Raw genomic sequence first — 26037 nt, forward strand, 5'->3', positions numbered from 1 at the left:
ATGTTTGAAAAGTTAGTCTTATTTGACATTGAACTAGTGTAAAAAAGCTATCTCAAGAGTTCTTCTAATCTCTTTCATGTTTTGAACTAAAATATGCCTTAGCTTGGAGGAATTCAGTAATAATTATACTACTATTTCTGATGTGGAAATGGAATTATTAGACAGGAATTTGAGCTAAATAGATTACTGAGAATCAGACATCATATGGTCAAACTTTAAAATATACGATATTTATTAACAAGATGTAACCTTTGGGAGATGGGTACATTATATCCTAGTAGGATCCGAGCCGTTGATGACGTGTTTATGTCATAAACTTATCAAGCTGATGTGTCTCCAGCATTTGCTTATCTTTCACAATTTCTTCGTTTATATATTTTTTGGACACGTCATATGAAAGTCTTTACGATTTACGTTTCAGCTACTTTGAACATATATATGATTTGATTGGAATTAATTAAAAGTAAAAACAGAATCATAAAATCCAATTTAGTGCATGATAATTAACATCGTACACTTTGTAATTTGTTGCATTCCCCGTGATATTTTTTCCTACTTTTCACGTTTTGTTTAATTACCAAAACTAAAAGACAGCAGATATTTTATCTGATTCGTGATTGCTAATTCAATTTGTTGTCTTCCTCCTGATATTTTCAGCTGCCCTTTCTGAGCAGTAATTGATTGAAAAAAAGGGTCCTCAAATTAATTTGAAATAATACCAAATACATACATTTTGTTAAATCAAATTGGCGACATAATGTTTGATTATAAATTAACTAAATGAAGAGCTTAACTACTATCTATAAATAGTGTATGATTTTTTGTTGAGCCAACATTTACTCTCTTTAAATTAAGCTCTAAAACCTTCAATTTATGTTTTTAAATTAAGCTGTAAATCTAATCTGTTTTCGTGAGAAGTTAATTCCACTTTGTAATTGATGCACGGAGTTCCCTTGCTTTTTTAAAAAAATTAATGAATTCCCTTGCCTTTGTTGAAATAAAAGAGGGGTTTGATCTTTGGAAAATTTGGTTTTAATTTTAGTTTTTGTGTCGGCTCAAACAAATAAATGTGATTATTTTGCTTTTTTTTTTTGTCTAACATTTTCTTAATATATTACATCAGAGAATTGTGAGAATTATATCTACAATTGTTGTGTGAGAGACTTTCACCGATACTATTAGACTGAAATTTTGGTGTAAAATTTTATTTTATAAGAGGAAAATTATATGGTTCTACTACCAGAAAATTCAATGGGTAGTCTCTGGAAAAAAAAAAGAGGCATTTACCTATTACAGAGATGGTGCCATTTGAGATTTTAAGCTAAAATAAGAAAAGATTGTTTAAATATAAAAATTCGACCATGCAACAGAAAAGAAAAGATTTTTATGAGATCAAAGTGCGACATGGCGAAAACTGAAAACAATTATCTTGAACACACACACATATTTTGTCAAATCGTAATAATATTTGGAAATTTAAGTAAAAAGACATAAACCTATGAAAATATCAGTTCAACTGATCAGACAACCTATTCTCATCCATTTGGATTACACTGATTGAATATGAATTTCAAGCTACATATTCAACCAAGAAGCGGCTCAATGGTATTTGAGGCGTAAGTTCAAGCCATAATAAAAAGTCTTAAACTTGTTTAATAGTTTTAGATATCTTTTTTGATTCTTTTTATTTTGTGAGATGCAATTTAATGTTGACGATATAATCAACCCCTTTAATCTTTGTTGAAACACTACTAGCCTTTGATAAGATTTTGTTAAGTTTAATTTTGAATTTTTTCTTTCAACATAACTCACTATATAACATTGCCTCCCAAAAGTAACAACAAAGATGAAAATTTGTATTTACAAAGATGAGAAATAAGTTAACTATAGCCTTTTACAATCTAATTAGCTTGTAGCCTTTTACAATTTAATTAGCTGGTTAGAAAGTTAACAGTATCTAACCAGAAGAGAATTGATCCTCTTCCAGTCCATTAATGAAAAATGCAGATAGCATAATAGAACTAGAAGTACCTTAGATGGTTGAGGATTTTCCAATTTTTTTTATAGTGAGAATGTTCTAATTTTCAAACGTAAAAGCAATTTAAAATTCAAGCTTTTATATTAAGAATTAATGGACACCTATCCTTTTGCTTTCCTAAAAGATACATTTTTTTGTTAATTTGCTAACAAGGTTATAAAGTACTCCATATACTACTGTTTTCCGAAGGCCCATCTTGGAAAAAAAATAATAGCCTTTATTTTTCCCTTAAACATTTTGTAATTCATCGGATTTTTTAATTAAAAAAACTTTACTATAGCGGATAACCTTTATTAAACTTTACTCCCTTCACCATCGTTCCTTATTAGGCTAGACACGAAGTTTAAAAAAATAAATAAATATTGGTCTAAAATATGTTTCTTTATGGCTATAAGTTCATATAAACTCCTATTATTTTCTTGGGATAGACTAAAAAGAAATAATTTCACATGAAAATCAACAATAACAACAATCCATTATAATCTTACTAGTGGAGTTTAGGGAGAGTAGTGTGTACGCAGACCTTACCCCTACCCTGGGGTAGAGAGGCTATTTCCGATAGACTTTCGGCTCCCTCCCTCCAAGAATTCCTCATCTTGCTATTGGGGTGACTCGAACTCACAACCTCTTGGTTGGAAGTGGAGTGTGATCACCACTAGAGCAACCCACTTTTCTAAATCAAACATGCTTTATGAGAGAGACTAGAAAATAGAAAGAAAAAAAAAATCCAACTAATTTCACATGAAAATCAAACATGCTTTATGACATAATCGGATTATCACCTAAAATAAATGAATTAAATTATCTGGAAGATATTTCCAGTTCATTATGTTGCTTCCCGCCATAAAAAAAAGGAAAAAAGAAAGAAATAGAGAGAGTAGAAAATAGAAAGAAAAAAAGAGCCAACTCTTTTTGACAAGATCAAGAAAACAAATGAAAAAACGCAAAATATAATTAAAGAGCCAGATTGGATTGGTAACTGTGTAGCTGGTCCCACCTACCATTTGGCAATAGCTCATAATTCTGTAATGAACCAACATTGGTTTGGTTTTCCCGTAGCCTAAAAAATCTGTATAAAAAGCACAAACCCCGGCCAATTCTCAACCTCTCAACCTTCTCTTTCTCCACACACACACACCCCTCTCAACTCTCAAAAATCTTACATATTTATCAATCTCTACAGGTTTTAATCCTGTCATTGCTTTTCTCATGTGGGGTTTTTGAGATTTTCTTTTTTTTTTTTTGGTCTTATATAGCTAAGATCATACTTTTTGTAGATTTTCTTGGTTTAGGAAGACAGATTTTTGTTGGGCGGTGTTTGTAGATTTTTTTTTTTTTTGGGTTATAGGAAGACAAAGAAAGATGACAGTGGGAGCAGGAATTTGTGTAGCTGAAAGGAAGCTGAATGTGTTGGGACAGAGCATTCTCGCAGATGTTAATGAAAACATAATTGTAACACAGCCAACAGGTGAAGCTTTCACTAATGGGGCATTCCTTGGTGTTCATTCCGATAAAATTGGTAGTCGCAGAGTTTTCCCTGTTGGCAAACTCCAGTATGTTCTTCTTCTTCTTCTTCTTCTTAGTTTTTTCCTCTGCTTGTTTTAAGTTTTCTCCTCTTTTTTCGTTGTTGGGGCCGCAGATTGAAATTTTGAATTTTCATTAATAAATCAAAGTGGTTTCTTTTTTATTTATGATGACGGCTTTTATGTTTTAGCTTCATTCCCTCTGTTTTATTTTAAGTGTTGAGATTTTTTGGGAGTTTTAATGTAAAGACTGCATATCTTTTTTTTTTGTTGTAAAGATAGCAACTTTTTTTTAAGATTGCATTCTGATTTTGGTTTTTTTTTTATTTGTGGATTTTTACGAGAAAAATATGCTGAGGTTTTTGTTATTTAAGATGAAATAGTCTTTTAAAATGAGGGTGAATGGGAAATGGATGGAAAATGAAATTTTTGAGTAAAATTTTAAGTTTCCCCCTCTTGGAAATGAGACATTGTCCCATATTGGAAGACTAAAAGATTTTTGGTGGGTATATATATAATTGCTCTTTTTGTAGCTCTTAAAGAGTTAAGAAGAAAGCGAGCCTCGCGCCGCCGTCGTCGCTCGGCTTCGGCTTCGGATTTGTAACGGATATGTTCCAATCCGTGTATTGACCACCAGCTGCAATAGCAGCCGCCTAATGCTCTTCCCACCATGAATGTGCTTGCTCCACAAACAAGCTAGTTCATGCTCCACCATGGAGGATGGAGGGTCGTTCATCTTCAAAGCTGGCTGCTATATATATGTGCAGCAGCTGGTGAAGAAAGACACGAACGAAAAAAAAAAACACCAACAAAACTGAAAACGCTCAACTTTGGCTATACATTGCACTCCTTCCTCTCAGCATTTCCATACGATTTTCTGAGTTTCTACTCCTTTGTTCTGCATTGTTTTAACTTCAAACAAAGCAACTGTAAGTGTGATTTGCTACCGAACTTTGTGTTCGCTGAAACACTGGGGTTTGAAGTACCGCTACACCAGTGTGTGATTCGTTCTATCCTGGGAGGAAATAATCCATAACCTTAGGTACTAGGAGGGGATTAAATTCCTTAAGGAAACACTGTGAATTCAGTGGGCTCGAATTAATTACTGTTTCATTACGATAACTTATATTTTGCAGAATTATTATTTAGAAATACAGCAATATTGGCGGGACTAACAATCTTAAGGAATTTAATATTTATTTCTGTATTTGTGTTATTCTTATTATTCTGCAAACTAAAACCTTTGTTGTTTTGTGTACTCCCGTTTTGGAGAGTAAAGCCTTCGTGGCGTTTTGTTGGAGATTAAAATCTACGTGATTTTTACTCAAGTTTGAAAACGTGTATTAAACGTTTGTTTGTGTTATTTTTTTAACAGAAAAAATGACGACTGAAAGCGAAAACCAAGCTGTTCCGATGGTGACTGTCAACGCATCGACAAGCCGAACACCGACGTTGGCACCGGCAGAAAAACTCGAAAAATTTTCCGGGATTGATTTCAAGCGCTGGCAGCAGAAGATGTTCTTTTACTTAACTACGTTATGTCTACAGAAGTTCATCAAGGAAGATGTTCCTGATCTGCCAGATAAAACTCCAGAGAATGAATGCTTTATCGTGATTGAAGCGTGGAAGCATTCTGATTTTTTATGCAAGAATTATATTCTTAGCGGACTGGATGATAATCTGTATAATGTATACAGTGGGGTGGAGACGTCAAAAGAATTGTGGAATGCGCTTGAAAAAAAATATAAAACTGAAGATGCCGGGATGAAGAAATTCGTTGCCGCAAAATTTTTGGACTACAAAATGGTAGATAGCAAGTCTGTTATTACCCAAGTCCAGGAATTGCAAGTGATTATTCATGATCTACTTGCTGAAGGTCTTGTCATCAATGAAGCATTCCAAGTAGCAGCAATGATTGAGAAGTTGCCTCCGTTGTGGAAGGACTTCAAAAATTATTTGAAACACAAACGAAAGGAAATGTCCCTTGAAGATCTCATTGTTCGGTTGAGAATCGAAGAGGACAATAAAGCTGCTGAAAGGAGAGGCCGTGGAAATTCAACAATAATGGGAGCAAATATTGTTGAAGATAACAAAAAGAGGAAGAAGGCTTCTGGTCCGAAATACAACCCAAGCAAGAAGCGGTTCAGTAGAAACTGCTACAACTGTGGGAAAAACGGACACAAATCTACGGAGTGTCATGCTCCGAAGAAAGACAGGAAAATGGGTCAAGCAAACATGGTAGTAAACCATGATGATGTTGATAACTTGTGTGCCATGCTTTCTGAATGTAACTTGGTGGGAAATCCTAAACTGTGGTGGTTTGATTCAGGAGCCACTCGCCATGTTTGTGCAGTTAGAGAAGCTTTTGCTACTTATGCTCCTGCTGGACCCGGAGAGACAGTTTATATGGGAAATGCTTCAACAGCAAAAGTTGAAGGATATGGGAAGATATTTCTGAAAATGACTTCTGGCAAGGTCATGACTTTGAACAATATCCTTCATGTTCCCGAAATGAGAAAGAATTTAGTCTCTACTGGACTTCTTGTTAAGCACGGTTTTAAGTGCGTTTTTGTGTCCGACAAGGTTGTCATAAGTAAGAATGAAATATTTGTAGGAAAATGTTACTTCACCGAGGGCCTTTTCAATCTGAATGTAATGGTTGTGGAAAATAATAATAATATTTCAGCTTCTTCTTACTTACTTGAGTCAAATGATTTATGGCATGTACGTTTGGGTCATGTCAATTATAAAACCTTGCGGAAAATGATTAACTTGGAAATACTGCCTAAGTTTGAATGCGAAAAATCAAAATGTCAAACATGTGTGGAATCTAAGTATGTTAAAAATCCTTATAAGTCAGTTGAAAGGAATTCAAATCCTTTAAACTTAAATCACACAGATATTTGTGACATGAAGTCCATCTCGCGGTGGAAAGAAATATTTCATAATTTTTATTGACGATGGTACTCGATATTGCTATGTTTACTTATTGAATAGTAAAGATGAAGCAATAGACGCATTCAGGCAATACAAAAATGAAGTTGAAACGCAACTTAATAAGAAAGTAAAAATGATAAGAAGTGATAGGGGTGGTGAATATGAATCTCCTTTTGAAGAAATATGTTTAGAATATGGAATTATTCATCAAACAACAGCCCCTTACACGCCCCAATCTAATGGGATTGCGGAAAGAAAGAATCGCACATTAAAGGAGATGATGAATGCGTTGTTGATAAGTTCTGGTTTGCCACAGAACTTGTGGGGGAAAGCCATTCTTACGTCTAATCGAATATTAAATCGAGTGCCCCATAGCAAAACACAATCCATTCCATATGAAAAATGGAAAGGAAGGAAGCCCAACTTGAATTATTTTAAAGTGTGGGGGTGTTTGGCAAAAGTGCAAGTTCCTAAACCCAAAAGGGTAAAGATAGGACCGAAAACCGTTGATTGTGTTTTCATAGGATATGCGACAAATAGTAAAGCATATCGATTTCTGGTTCATAAATCAGAAAATCCCGACATTCATAATAATACGGTTATAGAATCAGATAATGCTGAGTTCTTTGAAAATATATATCCGTATAAAAAGGAATGTGAGTCATTTGGTGAAGGACCTAAACGACCTCGGGAAGAAATAAAAGAAAGTACATATAATCAGGAGGATCCAAGACGTAGTAAATGTCAAAGAACGTCTACTTCATTTGGACCAGATTTTGTGACTTTCTTATTGGAGAATGAGCCTCAAACATTTAAAGAAGCTATGACTTCTTCGGAATCATTGTTTTGGAAAGAGGCAGTCAATAGTGAAATAGAATCCATATTGAACAACCATACATGGGAATTGGTTGATCTTCCTCCTGGAAATAAATCTTTGGATTCTAAATGGATTTTTAAGAGAAAAATCAAAAATGATGGCACTATTGATAAATTCAAGGCAAGACTCGTAGTCAAAGGGTATAGACAACGAGAAGGTCTAGACTACTTTGATACATACTCTCCAGTTACAAGAATTACGTCCATACGAATGTTAGTAGCATTAGCTGCAGTGTATGGTCTTGAAATTCATCAAATGGATGTTAAGACGGCATTCTTAAATGGAGAGTTGGAGGAAGAAATTTACATGGAACAACCTGAAGGGTTTGTGGTTCCAGGTAAAGAAAAGAAGGTATGTAGACTTGTTAAGTCTCTTTACGGACTAAAACAAGCACCCAAACAATGGCATGCGAAATTTGACCAAACAATGTTGTCAAATGGTTTTAAGATAAATGAATGTGATAAATGTGTGTACATTAAAAATGTTCCAAATCACATAGTCATTGTTTGCCTATATGTGGATGATATGCTGATAATGAGTAATGACATTGCCAACATAAATGCTACTAAGCGTATGCTCAATAGCAAGTTTGATATGAAAGACTTGGGAGTTGCTGATTTAATTCTGGGAATTAAGATCCATAAGACTCCTCAAGGTCTGGCATTGTCACAATCTCATTATATTAAGACAGTACTTGAAAAATTCAAGCACTTGGGCTTTAAAGTTGCAAAGACTCCAATTGACATGAATCTTGCATTAGCAAAGAATAAAGGCCAAAGCATATCACAATTGGATTATGCTCGTGTGTTGGGATGCTTAATGTATATCATGAATTGTACACGACCAGATATAGCTTGTGCTATAAGTAAACTGAGTCGATATACGAGCAATCCAGGCCAATCTCATTGGATGGCAATGAAACGAGTTTTGGGATATTTAGAACATACCCAGAACTTTGACTTGCACTACAGTAAATTCCCTGCGGTGATTGAGGGATACTGTGATGCAAATTGGATCACCGGTTCAACTGATTCTAAGTCCACGAGTGAATATGTATTCACTATTGGTGGAGGAGCGGTATCTTGGAAGTCGTCCAAACAAACATGTATTGCCCGCTCTACAATGGAGGCTGAATTCATAGCCTTAGATAAAGCCGGTGAAGAAGCTGAATGGCTCCGGAATTTCTTGGAAGACATTCCATTTTGGCCCAAACCGTTGGCACCAATATGCATACATTGTGATAGTCAAGCGGCAATTGGAAGGGCTGGGAGCGTTATGTATAACGGTAAATCTCGTCATATACGACGAAGACATAAAATCGTTAGGCAATTACTCTCTAGAGGAATTATCACGATTGACTATGTAAAGTCAAGTGATAATGTGTCGGATCCACTTACAAAAGGCCTAACTAGAGAGGTAGTTGAGAAATCATCAAGGGGAATGGGGCTATGGCCGAGAACAAGTCATTGTGGCGGTAACTCTACCTAGAAGACTGGAGATCCTAAGATCTAGGTTCAAGGAGATCAAACAAAGTCATTAATGACGGTTCAACATTGTCAAATAAAATTTTAGTCCGTTCTCGTGATGAGACAATGTTCAGTACCAAGGATAAAGCATTAAGGCTTTTTAATGATTTCTAAATTTGATACGGGGTATATCAAATAGTGTATCTACAGGATGACACGTTTAGGAATCACCTATGTAAGTGTGAAGTGTTAGCCGCTTCAAGGAGAACTTTGTAAGGCCAGTTCTCTACGCACTTATGAAACCAGGCGGTGTTCATGGCTGAAACGAACACAACAATGAGAACCAAAGACGGTTAAGGGTTGATTGTGTGACTTATGGTTGTCTAGGTATACACCAAAGATCGACGGTTCAAAGATATCAAATCTACCGATTGACCGAGTATATCCGACATAAGTTTACTACGGAAAGTTCAAAGGGAAACCTACTTATCCAGATGCGATTAATCCTTGCTTGCACATCCCACCATGAATGTGCTTGCTCCACAAACAAGCTAGTGCATGCTCCACCATGGAGGATGGAGGGTCGTTCATCTTCAAAGCTGGCTGCTATATATATGTGCAGCAGCTGTTGAAGAAAGACACGAACGAAAAAAAAAAAAAACACCAACAAAACTGAAAACGCTCAACTTTGGCTATACATTGCACTCCTTCCTCTCAGCATTTCCATACGATTTTCTGAGTTTCTACTCCTTTGTTCTGCATTGTTTTAACTTCAAACAAAGCAACTGTAAGTGTGATTTGCTACCGAACTTTGTGTTCGCTGAAACACTGGGGTTTGAAGTACCGCTACACCAGTGTGTTATTCGTTCTATCCTGGGAGGAAATAATCCATAACCTTGGGTACTAGGAGGGGATTAAATTCCTTAAGGAAACACTGTGAATTCAGTGGGCTCGAATTAATTACTGTTTCATTACGATAACTTATATTTTGCAGAATTATTATTTACAAATACAGCAATATTGGCGGGACTAACAAAATATTTACGTGTTGAATGCTTGCTTATGATTTGCACAGGATTGCAGTAGTTTTAACGTTATTTAAAGCATCCCACCCTGTTTTTAATCTAAGTAGTGAGATTGTTTGGAGTTCTTATGTAAAGCTTGCATTTTTTTAGCTGTAAAGATTGCATCTTTTTGTTGTTGTCATGATTGCACCTCTTTTTTCAATGCTTGCATTTTGATTTTTGCTGTTTGAGTTTTCATCTGGGTTTTTACAAAGAAAATATTTACGTATCGAATGATTAGCTATGGTTTATGGAGGATTTTTATATTTTAATTTCATTAAGGCTTCCCCTATTTTGAATCTAAATTTTGAGAATCTTTGGAGTTATTATGTAAAATTTGCAATTTTTGGTTGTAAAGATTGCATCCTTTTTTTTTTTGGATTTTGAGTTACTTTTTGGTATTAACTAGAAAATTATTTACTTGTTGAATCCTTGCTTACGGTTTGCAGAGGATTGAGATTTATGTGTGTTTTCCGATTCAAGTTATGGTGGATGACACAGAGGATGGGCACATCCGGACAAGACATACCATTTGAGACCCAATTTTTGATTGTGGAAGGAAATGATGGTTCAAATTTTGATCAAGACAACCGCAAAAATTCAGCATTGTATGTTGTATTCTTGCCTATTCTGGAGGGAGATTTTAGGGCTGTTCTTCAAGGGAACTCAAACGACGAGTTAGAAATATGCCTGGAAAGTGGTATGAGTATTTTGATCTTTTCTTTTTTGGGATGATCTCTATTAATGTGTTTTGGGTTTTGTGGAATGGTCTTTAGCAATTCTCAATGATGCTAATGGTAATGGTTGATTGCAGGAGATCCTGCTGTGCAAGATTTTGAAGGAAGCCATTTGGTTTTCGTAGCAGGTGGCCCGGACCCTTTTGATGTCATCACTAATGCAGTCAAGTATGTCCTTTCTTCGATTGTTTTTATTCTTGAAGTTTCCTTATTCGAATGTTCCATCCATTGTCCTCTCATATAGATTTGCATATATTGGCAGTAGTACTGTTTGGTTTTAACTTATATCTGTCAACATGTCTTTTATGGTTGTAACTGATAAAAGGGGGCTTTGCTAAAGAAATGTCTTGAGAAAGAGCAGATGGATAGAACCTTTGGCCGACATAGTGCTATTTTCATCTCTACCCAAATGGAATCTAGTACAGATATATATGCCACGGTCCCTTAACTCGACAGGGTATAAATATCTAAATTTGATATTTATATGCTTTTTTTACCAAGTATTCATCAAAATTTATTTATGTGGGATGCACGAATTGAAGTTTGCAGTAATAATGGCACAACGTATGAAAGCTTGGGCTTTCCACTTGAGATTTTATATGTATGAGTCTGTTATAGACATTACCTAATTGAATCGGAGTTGATGGTTGAAATACTTTGTCAACACAGGACGGTGGAGAGGCATTTGCAGACATTTTGCCACCGTGATAGAAAGAAGGTACAGTTTGAATGTCTTTGGACTGCTGCAAGTATTATTGGCATCATTACTTCTTCTGGATATATATGAAGGCATGTTTTTGTCATGGTTCAGATGCCAGACATGTTGAACTGGTTTGGATGGTGTACATGGGATGCTTTCTATACTACTGTTACTGCCGAGGGAGTGAAGCAAGGATTAGAGAGGTCACAACTTTAATCTTTAGATACTGCCTATGAATCTAAATTCTTGTTTTGCATATAGTGCTTAAACTTTTATGGCTTTTGCAGCTTGGAGAAAGGAGGTATTCCTCCAAAGTTTGTACTCATTGATGATGGATGGCAATCAGTGGGTGTGGATCCCAATAGTATTGAATCCATTGCTGATAACCATGCAAAGTGAGTAGATCGAACCAATTTAATATCATCGTCATTCTATTCTTTCTCAGTTTTTGATTGAGGAGCTGCTTTCCACTGGCTAAATGTTCTGCTCGTTCTTTGGCTCGTTCAGCTTTGCTAACAGGCTAACTCATATCAAAGAGAACCACAAGTTTCAAAAAGATGGAAAGGAAGGACATAGGGTTAATGATCCTGCAATGGGACTACGGCATGTTGTTACCAATATCAAAGACCAACACAATTTAAAGTATGCTCTTCAATATCGTCAACTTTTAGGTCCTGGCCTTTTAGTTATCTGCTTTTCTGTTTCCTTATCTCAACCTTTGTACTTTAGGTATGTGTACGTGTGGCATGCGCTCGCCGGTTACTGGGGCGGTGTGAAACCTGGGGTCCCTGAGATGGATCACTATGAATCCAAGTTATCTTTCCCAGTTTCATCCCCTGGGGTTGAGTCACAAGAACCTGATGATGCTTTGGATAGCTTGACAAAGAATGGTCTTGGTCTAGTGAACCCTGAGAAAGTCTATAATTTCTATAATGAACTGCACTCATACCTTGCTTCTGCCGGTATAGACGGGGTTAAAGTAGATGTTCAGAACATCCTTGAAACACTTGGAGCAGGTCATGGTGGAAGAGTAAAACTTGCAAGAAAGTATCATCAAGCATTAGAGGCATCTATTGCTCAAAACTTTCCTGATAATGGAATTATTTCATGCATGAGCCATAGTACTGATAATTTGTTCAGGTAATTGTCTCTCTCTCTCTCTCTCTCTCTCTCTCTCTCTCTCTCATATATATATATATATATATATAGCTTATAAAATTGAAGCTGGACTAGTTGTTCTAAGAAACGGGTACTTATTGTGAATAGACACTTTTGCGAAATTCTGATTTGGTTTTGTTTCTCTTGTATTGTGTAGTGCGAAACGCTCAGCTGTTATTAGAGCTTCAGATGATTTCTGGCCGAGAGATCCTGCATCACACACAATTCACATAGCATCAGTGGCTTATAATACTATTTTCCTTGGGGAGTTCATGCAGCCTGATTGGGACATGTTTCATGTGAGTTGATGACATGATTTTTGGTTCCTTAGTGTATATACTTCCCAACTTCCCCTAAAAAAGCTCAACTGACTAAAATTCTTTATTAACTTTGTCTTAATATGTTAAGAGTGTGCACCCAATGGCTGAATACCATGGAGCAGCGCGGGCTGTTGGAGGCTGTGCTATTTATGTCAGGTCTGCTTATACCCTTATAAATGGTTTAGTTATTTGGTAAACAGTTAACTTTTGGTTAGTATTTTCTCATGGCTGCCTATTGCCATGCAGTGACAAGCCTGGACAGCACGATTTTAATCTTTTAAAGAAGCTTGTACTTCCAGATGGTTCCATATTACGCGCCAAACTTCCTGGAAGGCCAACTAGAGACTGCTTGTTTTCTGATCCAGCAAGAGATGGGATAAGGTGTTTGCTTGACCCCAGTCTTCTTCCAAAAAAAACATCTTTTTCAACAGTGATATAGTTTGTACTGTATTTGTTTTCCTTATGTGTGCAGTCTATTGAAGATTTGGAATCTGAATGATTTCAATGGAGTAGTTGGTGTGTTTAACTGTCAAGGAGCTGGGTGGTGTAAGGTCGGCAAGAAGAATCTAATCCACGATTATCAACCAGAGACGATAACTGGGATTGTCCGTGCTAATGATGTCGACTACTTACCTAGGATTGCTCATGATGCATGGACTGGGGATGCCATTCTCTATTCTCATCTCCACAGTATGAACCTTTTTTCTAAATTTGTTTTCTAATAATACCATTTTCTTTTATTATGCTTACTGCTTTCATCTAGAGGAAAAGTGCATTTTGTTGACCTGATTGATTGTATTACCCACTGCAGGAGACTTGGTCCATCTTCCTAAAAATGCATCTTTTCCAATTACTCTTAAGGCGAGAGAATATGAAGTCTTTACGGTGGTTCCAATCAAGGAAATGTCAACCGGATCTAAATTTGCTCCGATTGGACTTGTAAGTATGTTCAATTCAGGAGGAGCAATCAAAGAGTTGAAGTATGAAACAGAGGGAAGTGGAATAATCTCTATGAAGGTTCGCGGATGTGGCATGTTTGGAGCCTATTCACCTGTGAAGCCTAAAAGAATACAAGTGGACGATAAAGAAGTACAGTTTGATTATGAAAAATCCTCTGGATTAGTCACTCTGGCTCTTAGAGTTCCTGACAAAGAGTTATACGCTTGGGACGTAAGGGTTGAAGTATGAAAAGTGCGAGATGATCATTGTGATGTATGACTAATCATTGGATGAGGTGAAGACTTGTAAACTGAGTCTCTCTTTTCCAGTTACTCATATTTTGAATTTAGGGGCGATATCTGTCGTTGAGGTCCTGATGTTGTAGCTTTGCACCATGTTTGATCAATCTGCTGGAAATTCCCATAGCATAATGATGATCTATTGGTCCTGTATCTTAGTTATCCGAGCCTTGGAAATAGATGCTCTTCATAATATTTATTTCCTTCTTTTCTTGTTCTATTGATCAAAAGCATCTAAGTGCGCTGCTCATCTTGCATGTTACTAGTTCAAACATGTCCATTTGAATTTAAGGGGTGATAATGCAACATTCTTCAGCTGGCTTTAACGTACAAGATAAATATTTAGTGATCTCTAGTGAATACATGGAAAGATATATAAATTTTCACCATGAGGAAGTGATGCCATGGCCAGGGATGCAATTTCAAATGGTGCAATAACTGGTGTTTACTTTTTGGGCTTGACTTGAGGAGTTTAGTCCACAAGCCAACTTTCAAGATTCAAAAATATCGTTGCCTCTGAAAGCTTTCATGATCACTTACAGTTGACAGTCTTCAAGTGTGTGTTGATGCTGACATCCACTTCTACAAGGAAAGAAAAAAATGAGGCATGCCCATAAAAGAACCTTCGAAAAACAAAAAAGTGACACTAGCATAGAATCTTGACCGAATACCGGGGCAGAGCTAGAAGTAAGGGCGAATATAGTAACTTTAATTCAAATTCTGTATTCTTTATGGTAACATTGTGAATATTACCATTGATCAATCAAATGATCGCGCCTAAAGAGCACTTTACCTCATAATCCTTCTCAGAAGGGTACTATGAATGTTCTGCCTCAACACAAATTCTATACAACACAAATTCTATACATTAGTGATACTCCTCAAGAAATCTCTACATCTACTTGCCTTCTTTGACATTTGTATATTATTTAATCTAACTAATGTTTCCTTCTTTATCTGCTCCACCGCCTATGCAGTATTTATACATGCGCCTTTGAATATCTTCCAATTTCTTGCCTTCCACGTATGATAGAAAGCAGCTCCCATAGTTGTTGCAACCACTTCTTTCTTTAACTGTTTCCAAGATTTCTTTTTAATGTTGTCCAGTGTGCTCGTTATGTCCCCTTCTTGCAGATGTACACCGAGCCATCGCAGAACCTCAGCTCGAACATTTTTTATCCAATTGCATTCAACAAAAAGATATTGATATGTTTCAGTTGTTTGTTTTTCACATAAACAGCAATGCAGGTTTTCTACATGTATCTGCAACTTCACTAGCCTCTCCATTGTAAGCAGTCACCTTTGATCTCCAAGCCACAGAAAAATCTTGTGTTTTGGTTGTGCTACCCTACTCCGTATCAAATCTGCTATATGCAGTCTTTGCATTCCCCTAATAAGGCAATGTAGCTCCTAGTTATTGAATAGCCACCGTCCTTATTCAGAGTGTAAGCACCTTGTATAAGCCACCCATGCATGTCCTCCTTCAGAGAGTTAATTTTCTTCCAAAACCAACTGCAATCGGCCGGAATATACAACCCGTGCACCCACTTCACCCATAGAGCTTCCTTGTTATTGAGAAGTTGCCAAAATAATTTCCCAACATAGGCCACATTCCATAGTTTACTACCTTTAACATTTAACCCTCCAAACTTTTTAGGAAAACATATTCTTTCCCTTGCCACTCCAGAAGTTATAAATGGAAAATAGCACAGAGCTAACCACATGCAGTCTGCCTGCATATGAAGGTTGCTTTGACTAGCCGACTTTTATCCTCTTGGTTATTCTGTCTACTAGCTGAATGCAGTCCAATTTGTTCTATTTCTTTGATGAAAGGGGAAGATCAAGATATCTAATTGGGAAAGAACCTTGGGTGAATCCTGTTTTTGCTATCAACTATTTTTTTGTCAATTCATCCACCCCCAGCAATGAAGATATTAGATTTATCCTGATTAGCAATAAGTCATGGTGCCTCACTAAAATAATTTAAAGCTTCAACCACCCTAGTAACTGATGCCAGATTACCTTTGTAAAAGATCATGAGATCCTGTGCAAAGATCAAATGTGTTAGCTTCAACTGTTTGCATATGGAATGAAACTGAAAATCTGGGAGTTCACTCATAGTTGATAGAACTCTGGACAGGTATTCCATTACTATCACAAATAGTAGAGGAGACATAAGATCTCCCTGCCTTAGACCCCCCTGCCCTCAAAATAACTATGTCTTTCACCATTTACTTTGATAGAGAATTTGGTAGTTGTTACACATACCATAATTAAGTGAATGAATCTCTGTGGGAACCCAAACCAAATCAGAACTTCCTCAAAAAATCCTCAGTCCACCATATCATAAGCCTTCCTTAGATCAATTTTCATAAGACACCTTGCAGAAGTCTTTCTACTGTAATGCCTCAATAGATCATGGCATATTAGCACATTATGTATCATGACCCTGAACAAATGCAGCTTGATTGTCAGCCATAACGTGGCTTATGGCATGCTTCAATCTGTTGCATATCATCTTAGAGATACACTCGTACAAGACATAGCAACATGAAATAGCTCTGTACTGACTAGCATACTCAGGCTTATCCACCTTAGAAATCAGTGCAATGTTGGTTGTATTCAGTTGTTTCAGGAGTTGATTATTCTCAAAGAACTCTAGGACAGCTTCAGTGATGTCTGCTCCTACAATTCCTCATGCTAATCTATAGAACCCACCAAAGCCATCTAGTTCACGACTCTTATTTTTGTCAATTTGGAACATTGTTTCTTTGACTTCTTTTCCCCAAATAAGGTCTGATAAAGCTTACTTATTGCTCTAAGGTAAGGGTGGCAAGTGGGCCAGTCCAGGCCACCGCGGGCCAAACGGGCTAAACGGGCCAGGACCGTTTGGCCCGGTTTTAGTGGGCCTGGGCCGGTCCTATGATTTGGGCCCGTTAGGCCCGGGACCGTTTAGCCCGCCAGAGCCCGGGGACCGGCCCGGCACGGTCCTTTTTTTAAAAATATAGCCGTTGGCTATTTATAAAATAGTCATTTAACCCCCCCAACTTTTTATAATTACACTTTTTCCCTATTTTTAACTATAAATACCCCATCATTCTTTTATTTTTTCTTACAAAATCATCAATCTATCACAATCTCTCTCTAATATATATATATATATATATATATATATATATATATATATATTATATATATATATATATATATATATATACACATCTTATATCGATATACTATATATACATCTTATATACTATATATATTCGATATTAAATATTGAATATTAAAATTTAGGTCACAATTCTATAATAAAATTTACAAAGCATTGTCTTAGATATTTTTTTTAACATCCTTTTGTCTCTAATATCTATTTAATTTTTTTTGTTTTTTCAAAATATGTTGGGCCCACTTAGCCCGTTTAGCCCGCGGGCCGGGACCGTTTAGCCCGGGACCAAACGGTCCCGATCCGGGTCCCGGGCCGGTCCCTACAAAAAACCAGTTTAGGCTCGGGACCGTTTGGCCTGTTTGGACCGGCCCACTTAGCCCGTTTAGGCCCGGGACCGGCCCACTTGTCAGCCCTACTCTAAGGGTAGCACTTGCCCTCTTTTCATTAGGGGTAGTCATCGGTCGGTTTGGTTTTGTAGAAGTTCGGTTCCGTTTATTCGGTTTTTGATTTGTGATTTTAATAATCAAAACCGAACCATAACAACTTCGATTCAATTTGGTTTATTCATGTTCGATTCGGTTTAATCGGTTCGATTTTTCGGTTTCAAGCCATTGAAAAAATATTACGAAACAACGAAAATAGATTTCTCGTTGAGAGAAAAAGACAAAAGAAATAACAAATCCCATCAAATACACGAAAAAGATAAGAATCTTTATGCAAGAAAAATTATTCTACATTACAAAAACAAAAAAGAAAATAGTATTAGCAGTATCTTGCGTTAAGCTTGTATAGGTGCAAGCTTGATTAATACCAAATACATTAATCTGGCATGATTCGAATTTTTCACTCATTTGAAAAGTAACAAGTAACTTTTATTTGATAAGTTTCAGATTGAAATTGTTACTTGTTGTCATTTTGTGTTTTTCTTTTTATTGATATTCCGTGATAGTCTTTTAGTTTTATGTATTTATGTGATTTTTGGTAGTTAATTTCTCTTTGTTACTAGCATATACAAATCCATTATTGTAAAGTCCAATGAATATTTGGCTTTAAATAGGCTAATTACTAGCTTAATAACGTGATTTTAGTGACACAAATGGGTATAGGACGTTACGTTTAGTTATAGAAAAAAATGGTTAGAACATGAATACAATTATTTGGTGTATAACTCGAAAGAATAATAAAATAGCGAGATCACAGTCATGTTCGAGGTTCTTAAATTAACTTGTAGCAACAGTTTTTATGATTATAAACATTACATAAGTGTTGATTAATGAAGCATATAATAACGAATATGAGTATAAGTGGTGGTGGGCCCAATGGGGTCTTAATTATTCTTAGAACGGGAACTTAGTCCCTCACGTGATCACTGTTGAAAATTTTGGCAGCATACCACATATCTTTTGTAAAATTATTTTTAGTTATTAAATTAATATTTCAATTCCTTGGAAACTCTAAAAAGAAAGAGGGGTATAACTTACATAAATATAAAATAAGGGAGAGAGAACCAAGATCTTCTTTTGGCTTCTCCTTGACGCTAAGGTAGGCATTCTGCCCTTTTAGCTACTGAAAATTCGAAGGAGGGGCTTGGATAGAGTGAAAGTTTTACAATCGATCAAGTTCTTAAAGATCAAGTGGCAGCAACAGTAAGAGATCGAAAATCATCTCTACTTTCTCTGTAAGGTATCCATGAGCTCCCTCTAACATATATATATATATATATATATATATATATATATATATATATATATATATATATTGATATTTAAGAGAAAGTATTTAGTATATATAGTTTGTGATATAGACCACATATAAGAATTAATTTTAAGAATTTAGGGACCTAGGGATTCTTGTTTGGGGTGAATCTTGAAATAGGTCAATCTTGGGTTAAAATATTTGGGGATTTTAGGATGTTTTGAGTATTAACTCACTACCCATATATGATATATTATGTAGATTGAACTCTGTCGAGGCGAGTTTTAGCTAACTTAGAGCGACTTCAAGGTATGTCGAGCTCCTAGTTACTTGTGTATTATCAAATTTACTCTTGGTTTCGAATTATAGTTGGATGATATTCCGTGTACATTAGGGATAGGCTTTCATGGCCTACTCTTGGTTTGGACAAAGATGAATAAAGAAAAAAATGTGTCTTGTCTAGCTGTGCGGGAGCGGTACGACAACCTTCTTGGATTCTTGATGTATTACATAACAACGTAATTTTCGGCTGATGGCCATTAAAAGAAAAAATGATGAAATAAAAAATATATGCCTTGTCTAGCTGTGCGGGAGTGGTACGACAACCTTCTTGGATCTTTGACTGTACACATTGGCCTAACTTTTTGGGGATGGTACGACAATATTCGTGGATGGCATCCCGATGTATTCTAGCACTATGTGTGCCATTGATATTGAGATACTAGATAATGAGGACGATACTAATGAGATATCGGACCTATGAAAGAGGTCTAAATGAATAAAACTTAAATTATTATTCTTGCAAATTTATCCTTTATTGTGATTCTATGTACCTTATCTTCCTTAATTTATTCGAGATTATTTATCTTTTGCCTTATTATATAGATTATAATTTGTATAACTCTTATACCAACATTAGTGGCGGCTATGACGCATATCTGAGTATTTCAATACTCAGGCATCGTTTGTTTAAATGGTGTCAGGTTCAGCAGACGGCCGAGTGCAAGGCGGTCAGCGCACATGCTAGAGTTCCCACAGTTTCCTCTCTTTTGGTGAGCCCACCTTCGTACTCGTGGGACCACAATATTTCAGTTGTATATATTTGTATAGTATGGACAAGCTCCGTAACTTTATTACTTTATTCGTAGCGTCATAGAGGCTTCATAGAGGGTTTATATTATCTTAGGGGAATGGGTACTCATATGATATTGCGGGTGACATTTTTGCTTGTCTAGTTTATGTTTTTTTTTATAAACTTTTATTGTTAATGAAGTTTATCTTATTTCTATCATATAATATTGTAATTACTTAAATGGATTGAGCTACACGATTACGAGTTGGGGTATGTATTATGCAATAATGGTTCGCTCAGTGCAAGTTGGTAGGCACTAGGTGCCGGCCACGTCGCAATCTATTTTGGGGCGTGACAATTATCCAGATGGTTCAAATTTCCTGCAGTACATATTTTTTGTAAAAGATATGTCGATCTTAAACAAGATGACAAGCTATAGGTCTGACACACCCAATGGATTGGACTTCTTTAGGTTGAGAATTAGTTTTGGGTTTTAAGACTAAGAAAGAGTAACACGGTAAGGGACTAAGAGTCCAAAAGCTGGTAAAACAATTTCGGTTTTTTCGGTTTAATCGAAAATCGAATCGTTAAAACCGATCACTGAACGAATACCGAAATTTTAAAAACTATAAACAACAAACCAGCCGAATAAACCGAAACCGAATAAACCAAAATTTACGGTTCGACCGATTTTTTCGGTTCGGTTGGTATTATGCCCACCCCCACTTTTTCATAAAGTTGTTGAAAGCTCTAACTCTAGCATTTGTGGTTTTCCCATTAAGTTATCATAATAGTCTAAAAATACCTAAGCTATGTCATCTGGATCATTATGCCAATTGCCTTGTTCATCCCTTATCTGTGTTGTAACTAATTTCATTCTCCTTTGTTTAATCATATCATGAAACTACCTTGTGTTGCCATCTCCCAATCTTAGCCAAGTAGCTTTGCTTTTCTGTTATAAGTAGATTTCTGCCATATATGGAATCTTTCTAAAATGTAGATACACCTCTCTTTTCTTCTGCTGCATACCCTTATCTAGTGGATTTTCTTGCAACTTCTCTTGTATCCTCCTGAGTTCCTCCCTGCTTTCTTCTGCTTCATTTACTAAGTCCTTGAAGTACTTTGAATTTAGCTGTTTCAGTCCTTTATTTAGCAACTTTAATCTTCTTACAACTCTCAACATTTTGCACCTTTTAATCTGCACCTCCCACCCAGCCTTGACAGTGATGTCAAACAAAGGATGATGATCATTGCAGTATTGAAAATATTTCTTCCTTCTTGTCTTAATCCCTTCTAAAGTTAACTACATGGGGCAGTGATCACCTATTCCTTCAAGTAGGAACTTGGCTTGACATGCTGGCATTATATCAAGCCATTTGTCATTGATGAAAGCCCAATCAATCTTGGAAAATATTCTCCGTTCAGAGTTTTTATCATTCCAAGTGTATCTGTTGCCCTGTTGAGGAAGCTCAATCAAACAACAATAATCCACACAATTTCTTAACTCTATCACTTCTTCCCAAGTGACTTGATTACCTCATATTCTATCCTCATTTGTTAATACTGCATTAAAGTCTCCTAATATCAGCTAAGGTCTAGAACAAACTCCATGTTGTTGCATAATAGTATCCCATAACTCTCTTTTTGCTTATCTTGTATTGAAGGCATATACCAATGTGAGCAGAAAAGTCAGTTGTGGTGGAATGCAAGTCACCTCACAAGTCATATTTTGGGAAGTAATATTTGTAGGAACTACATCATAGTAATCCTATCTCCATGTCAACCATATTCTACCATTATAGTGTGCTTCAAGATTGGTAGTATAATGCCAACCTCCAAACAAACTATCAGCAATTTGTTCAATCTTATTCTTCTTTATTTTTGTTTCTAACAGACCTACTATACCAGCCTTAACTTCATTGCAGCGGATTTTAACTTCCTTATACTTATTTGGGACATTTAAGCCCCTAACATTCTAACACAATAGGTTAACCATTCCCAGTACGGGGCATGGTTCCTCCTCTCCCTTTCGCACTTTTGATAGCAGTTTGTACAATACTGACATTTGCAAGCTTATCCAAAATTTGATAAGAGTTGGACTTTTCAATTTGTAGATTCTGTTTAGATGGGCCTCTTCCATTTCTTAGAGGGGTGATCCATTCATAACTAGTTGATGCTTGTTTCTGAAGCACTTATGTATGGTCCTTATCCTTTTTTATCTCCCTTTCTTCATTATCCCGATGCTTCTGCACTAACTCTATTGTTGACACTGCCTTATCATGTTGAGCAACTGGCTTATTCTTCTTCCTACATACCTCCTCTGCATGCCCATAGGCATGGCAATATGTACACATAGTTGGTTTCCAATCATAGCTTACTCTTTGTTCAATGAGCTGACCTTTCTCATTTCTAAATAACATTATATCAGGTAGTTGAGCATCCAACTCGACCTCTACTAGTATCCTTGCAAACTGTAGTCCTACCTTCTCAATGTTTAGATCCACCATTAAAGGTCTCCCAACCAAGCTTCCTATTTTACTCAATCCTTTAGGACTCCAATACTTGAAGTCAAAGCCTAGGAATTTCACCCAAATTGGCACAGTGAGCAATTCTTCCCTAGTGAATTCTAAATCTGGGTTCCATGCTTTTATAATAAAAGGTTTATTGTCAAAGTGGTAGATCCCTACATTCAATACCTCGTGTTTTGCTACAGCAGAGTCAAACCTTACAAGTATAACTCCATTTTTAAACATTGAGATTTTTTTAATACCATGCCCGTAACTTCTTAACATATACCTGAATCACTGCAAAAGGAGGATGTGCACCTAGTACATAGCAAACTATCACATTCTGCCAATACTCAATTTCACTAGAAATGTCTTCTAGTTCAATTGCACTTACACGAAACTCACCATGTAGCTTAGGTTGAACATATTTCAATTTGAATCCAGCATTGGAAAGCTTCGCCATGTCGAATTCATCCCAAATTGAATTCCTCTTTTCCGGTAGCCCTAATTCTTCCTCCACTTCATCCGCCCATGATTACCTTCCATTACCAGGAGAATTACTATGTCCTTCATTCCTTGGGTTGTGGATAGCTTCATTCCACATATTCAATCGCTTGCTTCTGCTTCAATTTCTCTCCATTTGCAATGTCCTCTACTGTTACATTGGTTACCGTTTCATTGGAATTGTTTGGAGAATTTATTCCTCCCTGCTTAGATCCAGTGTTAGCACTCGTTCCTGCTAGGAATTTGGCCTGTGTTGATGCCGATATTGCCATTAACGCCTTCTGAGATGGTACACAAGCTCTCCTCCCCATGGCTGGTGCACGTTAGAGTAACCTGCGCCGAGAGAGAATCGTGTCGTCACCACAACATTTTTCTCTATCAATATATAATTTTTGCCTAACTACTTTGATATCAAAAAACTTTGTATTTAATATGTATATATTATTAATTTGAATTCAGTGACTTAAAGCACTTGAATTCTGAACTCATAAATTTTAAATCTCGGTGGCTTCGCCTCTGACTGAGAACCATCCGTGTTCAGCGTCAGCCATAATATGTGTGTATGTATGTACTGATATTCACAATACCGCGCATAATAACTTTCTTCTCTGTAAATTTCTTTTGTCAAAAAGACCAATAAATTTTGACGGCCATGATTAATTTTATGTATGATTAATGATACATTAAAGTACAAAATTTTTAGTACCTCCGAATAGTAAAATGACTTATTGATTATTTTTCTTTTTGTTATTCTCTGTGTCCTACTTCTTGTGGCTTTGTTTGACGGAAAGAAGAGATGATGTTCACGCAAGGAAGAAAGATATTTGAAAATTATAACATAAAATAAGTCATGAACATTTGTTGCTATAAATAATTTCATTCATTAAAAAGTAAAATAAAAATTTTAAAATTCATTTATTTTAAATATAAAAAAGTTATTATCTTTTTTATTTATTTTATAAATAGATTAAGACAAAAGTGTTACATAACTTACAATTGAAGGAGGAATTGTTTATATGTTACCGCCTATTTGCGTATTCTTACATTGGATAAGCAATCAAAGTATGCTCTGGTCAGCTACACTGGATATAGAATCCTATCCCAAAAATCGTACCTTTGCACCTATAAAGTCCAAGTGCGGGCGATAAGTTCAAAAGGGACGAGGCTAAAGGCTACTTGCTAAGCAACACGTATAGGAAGAAGCAGACACGTGCCCTGTTTCAAATCCTTTTGCTATTGTTCAAATACGATGAGAGCATCATATTACCTTCCGTCGAAGTATCGGTGCCACTGCAATCAACAAGAATCGAGAAAACTTTTTTCCCACTTTATGAGAGAACTGTAATAAAACAAAAAAAGAGTATGGCTGAAAACGGGCAAATGATGGATATTGTAAATCCCCAGCAAGTCAGCAGAAGGACGTTGATTCTGGCAACACTGGCTGGAATAGCAGTAGAAGGCCCACTTTTGGGGATGATGGGTTTCAGCTTTCTGACTTCTTTGATAATTCTGGTCGTAACTTCTCCGCTGCTCTTGATATTTAGTCCTCTGTTGTTTGGTGCTGCTTGTGTTTTCGCATTCGCCATCGCAGGCTTTGGGGTGGCTGGGACTATAGCTTTTGCAGGATTGTCTTCGTTTGTTCTGGTTTATCGTTCACTAATTAAAGGCGTAAGAAAAACGGGCATAGACTACGGCGATACTGATAACCCGGCGGTCACTGTGGATAAAATGATTCAGCCGGACGAGACTGTAGCGAAGGAGCAGCAGCAGCTGGACACAGAAGTGGCAGGTACTAGATGTGGATTTAAATTTGACAGGTTCAATATTTATATTCTTATCACTAAATTCTTGTATTTTTTGGTTCATCACTTCATACTTGTTGAAGTTCTAGTAAATTTTCACGTATATACTTCACCTTTTCAGTTTCAATTTTTATGACTTAAATATACCATAGTATTAATGGTGTGATCATAAAAATTCTAAAAGATAGTGATGATTTGAATATGCTATAACATTTATGTAGTTATAAATAAAATAAGAAATCCGAAGTTAAATTGTTTTCAAATTTTAGAAATATGTCAGTTTTTCTTGAAGTATATACAACTATACATTATATCTTTTATATACAACTATACATTATATCTGTTCCTGCAGGTAATGTGGACAGAATTGAGACAGTGAAGGAGCAGCAAGAGGACACTTCAGTGCCAGTTACTAGAATTGTTGAGTTGTTTGAGTCTTTAAAGGAGCATCCCCATGACTCTACTACTGCTGTGGAGGAGCATAGGCCGGAAAGCCCCGGCTATTTGCAGCAAAATGTGCAGCGCGAGATACCACTAGAGATTTAAGAATATTGTAGTCAGGAAAGGATAGTTTATATATATGCTTGTGCTACATTTGCTTTTTACCTAGTTGCACCTAGTTCTATAGAATCTATACCCCTACACATGTACATTTTTGGAGAATGCTTTTCCTCTTTACTTCTACTTCTTTTGGTCTCTGTCGTATATACATAAAGTGTGGGTTGTATAGTCGGTTTGATTCGTGGCTTGTATGGTGCTGTTTTTCATCCAGTTAAAAGTGCATGGGTTTTTATTTGTTCAAGAGGGGAGGTTTGTGTCCGATCCTGGATTTAAGTTTGAGACCGACATCCCATCCTTGGGCAATGACTATTCTGTTCGAGGAAAAACAAACTAGTTATAAATGCGATTTGGGTTAATTTCAATATTCTATTTTTATCACATCGTATTAATTGAACACTATGTGAAATAAAAATACATGATGGCAAGGCAAATTTTAAAATGGATTATTGTTTAACCCAAAAATAGATTTTTCGGTCAAAGTTAATATCAAGAAGATATTGGGTTACCGATAACCAAGATTTACTTCACTTTCTCAATAATTTAAAGAATAAATCAAGAAATAAAAATAATTAACAAAGAAAATATGAAACAGATTCATAATCACTCCCAAATTGCGATTTACAACCTTGAGAATAAAGTAAAGAATGATTGCATAAATTTTAATAAAAA

The 26037-nt window shown here is 36.1% G+C and overlaps 2 protein-coding genes across 3 annotated transcripts; both read left to right on the plus strand.

Annotated features, from left to right (window-relative positions):
• Positions 1 to 3091: 3091 nt before the first annotated feature.
• Positions 3092 to 14278, plus strand: LOC104113804 (probable galactinol--sucrose galactosyltransferase 1). Its single transcript, XM_070181541.1, has 13 exons — positions 3092 to 3591; positions 10355 to 10605; positions 10720 to 10810; positions 11312 to 11360; positions 11454 to 11545; positions 11630 to 11737; positions 11850 to 11984; positions 12072 to 12482; positions 12658 to 12799; positions 12909 to 12976; positions 13067 to 13201; positions 13293 to 13510; positions 13632 to 14278. The coding sequence occupies exons 1-13, from the start codon at positions 3401 to 3403 to the stop codon at positions 14006 to 14008; spliced, it is 2268 nt and encodes a 755-aa protein (XP_070037642.1). The 5' UTR covers positions 3092 to 3400; the 3' UTR covers positions 14009 to 14278.
• Positions 14279 to 24187: 9909 nt separating this feature from the next.
• LOC104103705 (oleosin 16.4 kDa) lies at positions 24188 to 25609 on the plus strand. Of its 2 annotated transcripts, none has more exons than XM_070181542.1 (2): positions 24188 to 24803; positions 25160 to 25609. In XM_070181542.1, exons 1-2 carry the CDS (start codon positions 24368 to 24370, stop codon positions 25351 to 25353), a joined length of 630 nt encoding a protein of 209 aa, XP_070037643.1. In that variant the 5' UTR covers positions 24188 to 24367; the 3' UTR covers positions 25354 to 25609. The 2 variants fall into 2 exon arrangements, with proteins under 2 accessions (XP_070037643.1, XP_009609929.1); XM_009611634.4 differs by having other exon boundaries at positions 24197 to 24794.
• Positions 25610 to 26037: the final 428 nt, after the last annotated feature.

Source organism: Nicotiana tomentosiformis, chromosome 7, assembly GCF_000390325.3.
Source record: "Nicotiana tomentosiformis chromosome 7, ASM39032v3, whole genome shotgun sequence".
NCBI lineage: Eukaryota > Viridiplantae > Streptophyta > Magnoliopsida > Solanales > Solanaceae > Nicotiana > Nicotiana tomentosiformis.

Bases quoted from the DNA above. Each gene is read 5' to 3' on its own strand.
- LOC104113804 (XM_070181541.1), top strand. From the start codon at position 3,401: ATGACAGTGGGAGCAGGAATTTGTGTAGCTGAAAGGAAGCTGAATGTG. The intron at 11,985-12,071 runs GTATGCTCTTCA...TTTGTACTTTAG, and splicing joins AAAGACCAACACAATTTAAA to GTATGTGTACGTGTGGCATG. The intron at 13,511-13,631 runs GTATGAACCTTT...TACCCACTGCAG, and splicing joins TCTCTATTCTCATCTCCACA to GAGACTTGGTCCATCTTCCT.
- LOC104103705 (XM_070181542.1), top strand. From the start codon at position 24,368: ATGGCTGAAAACGGGCAAATGATGGATATTGTAAATCCCCAGCAAGTC. The intron at 24,804-25,159 runs GTGGATTTAAAT...CTGTTCCTGCAG, and splicing joins AGAAGTGGCAGGTACTAGAT to GTAATGTGGACAGAATTGAG.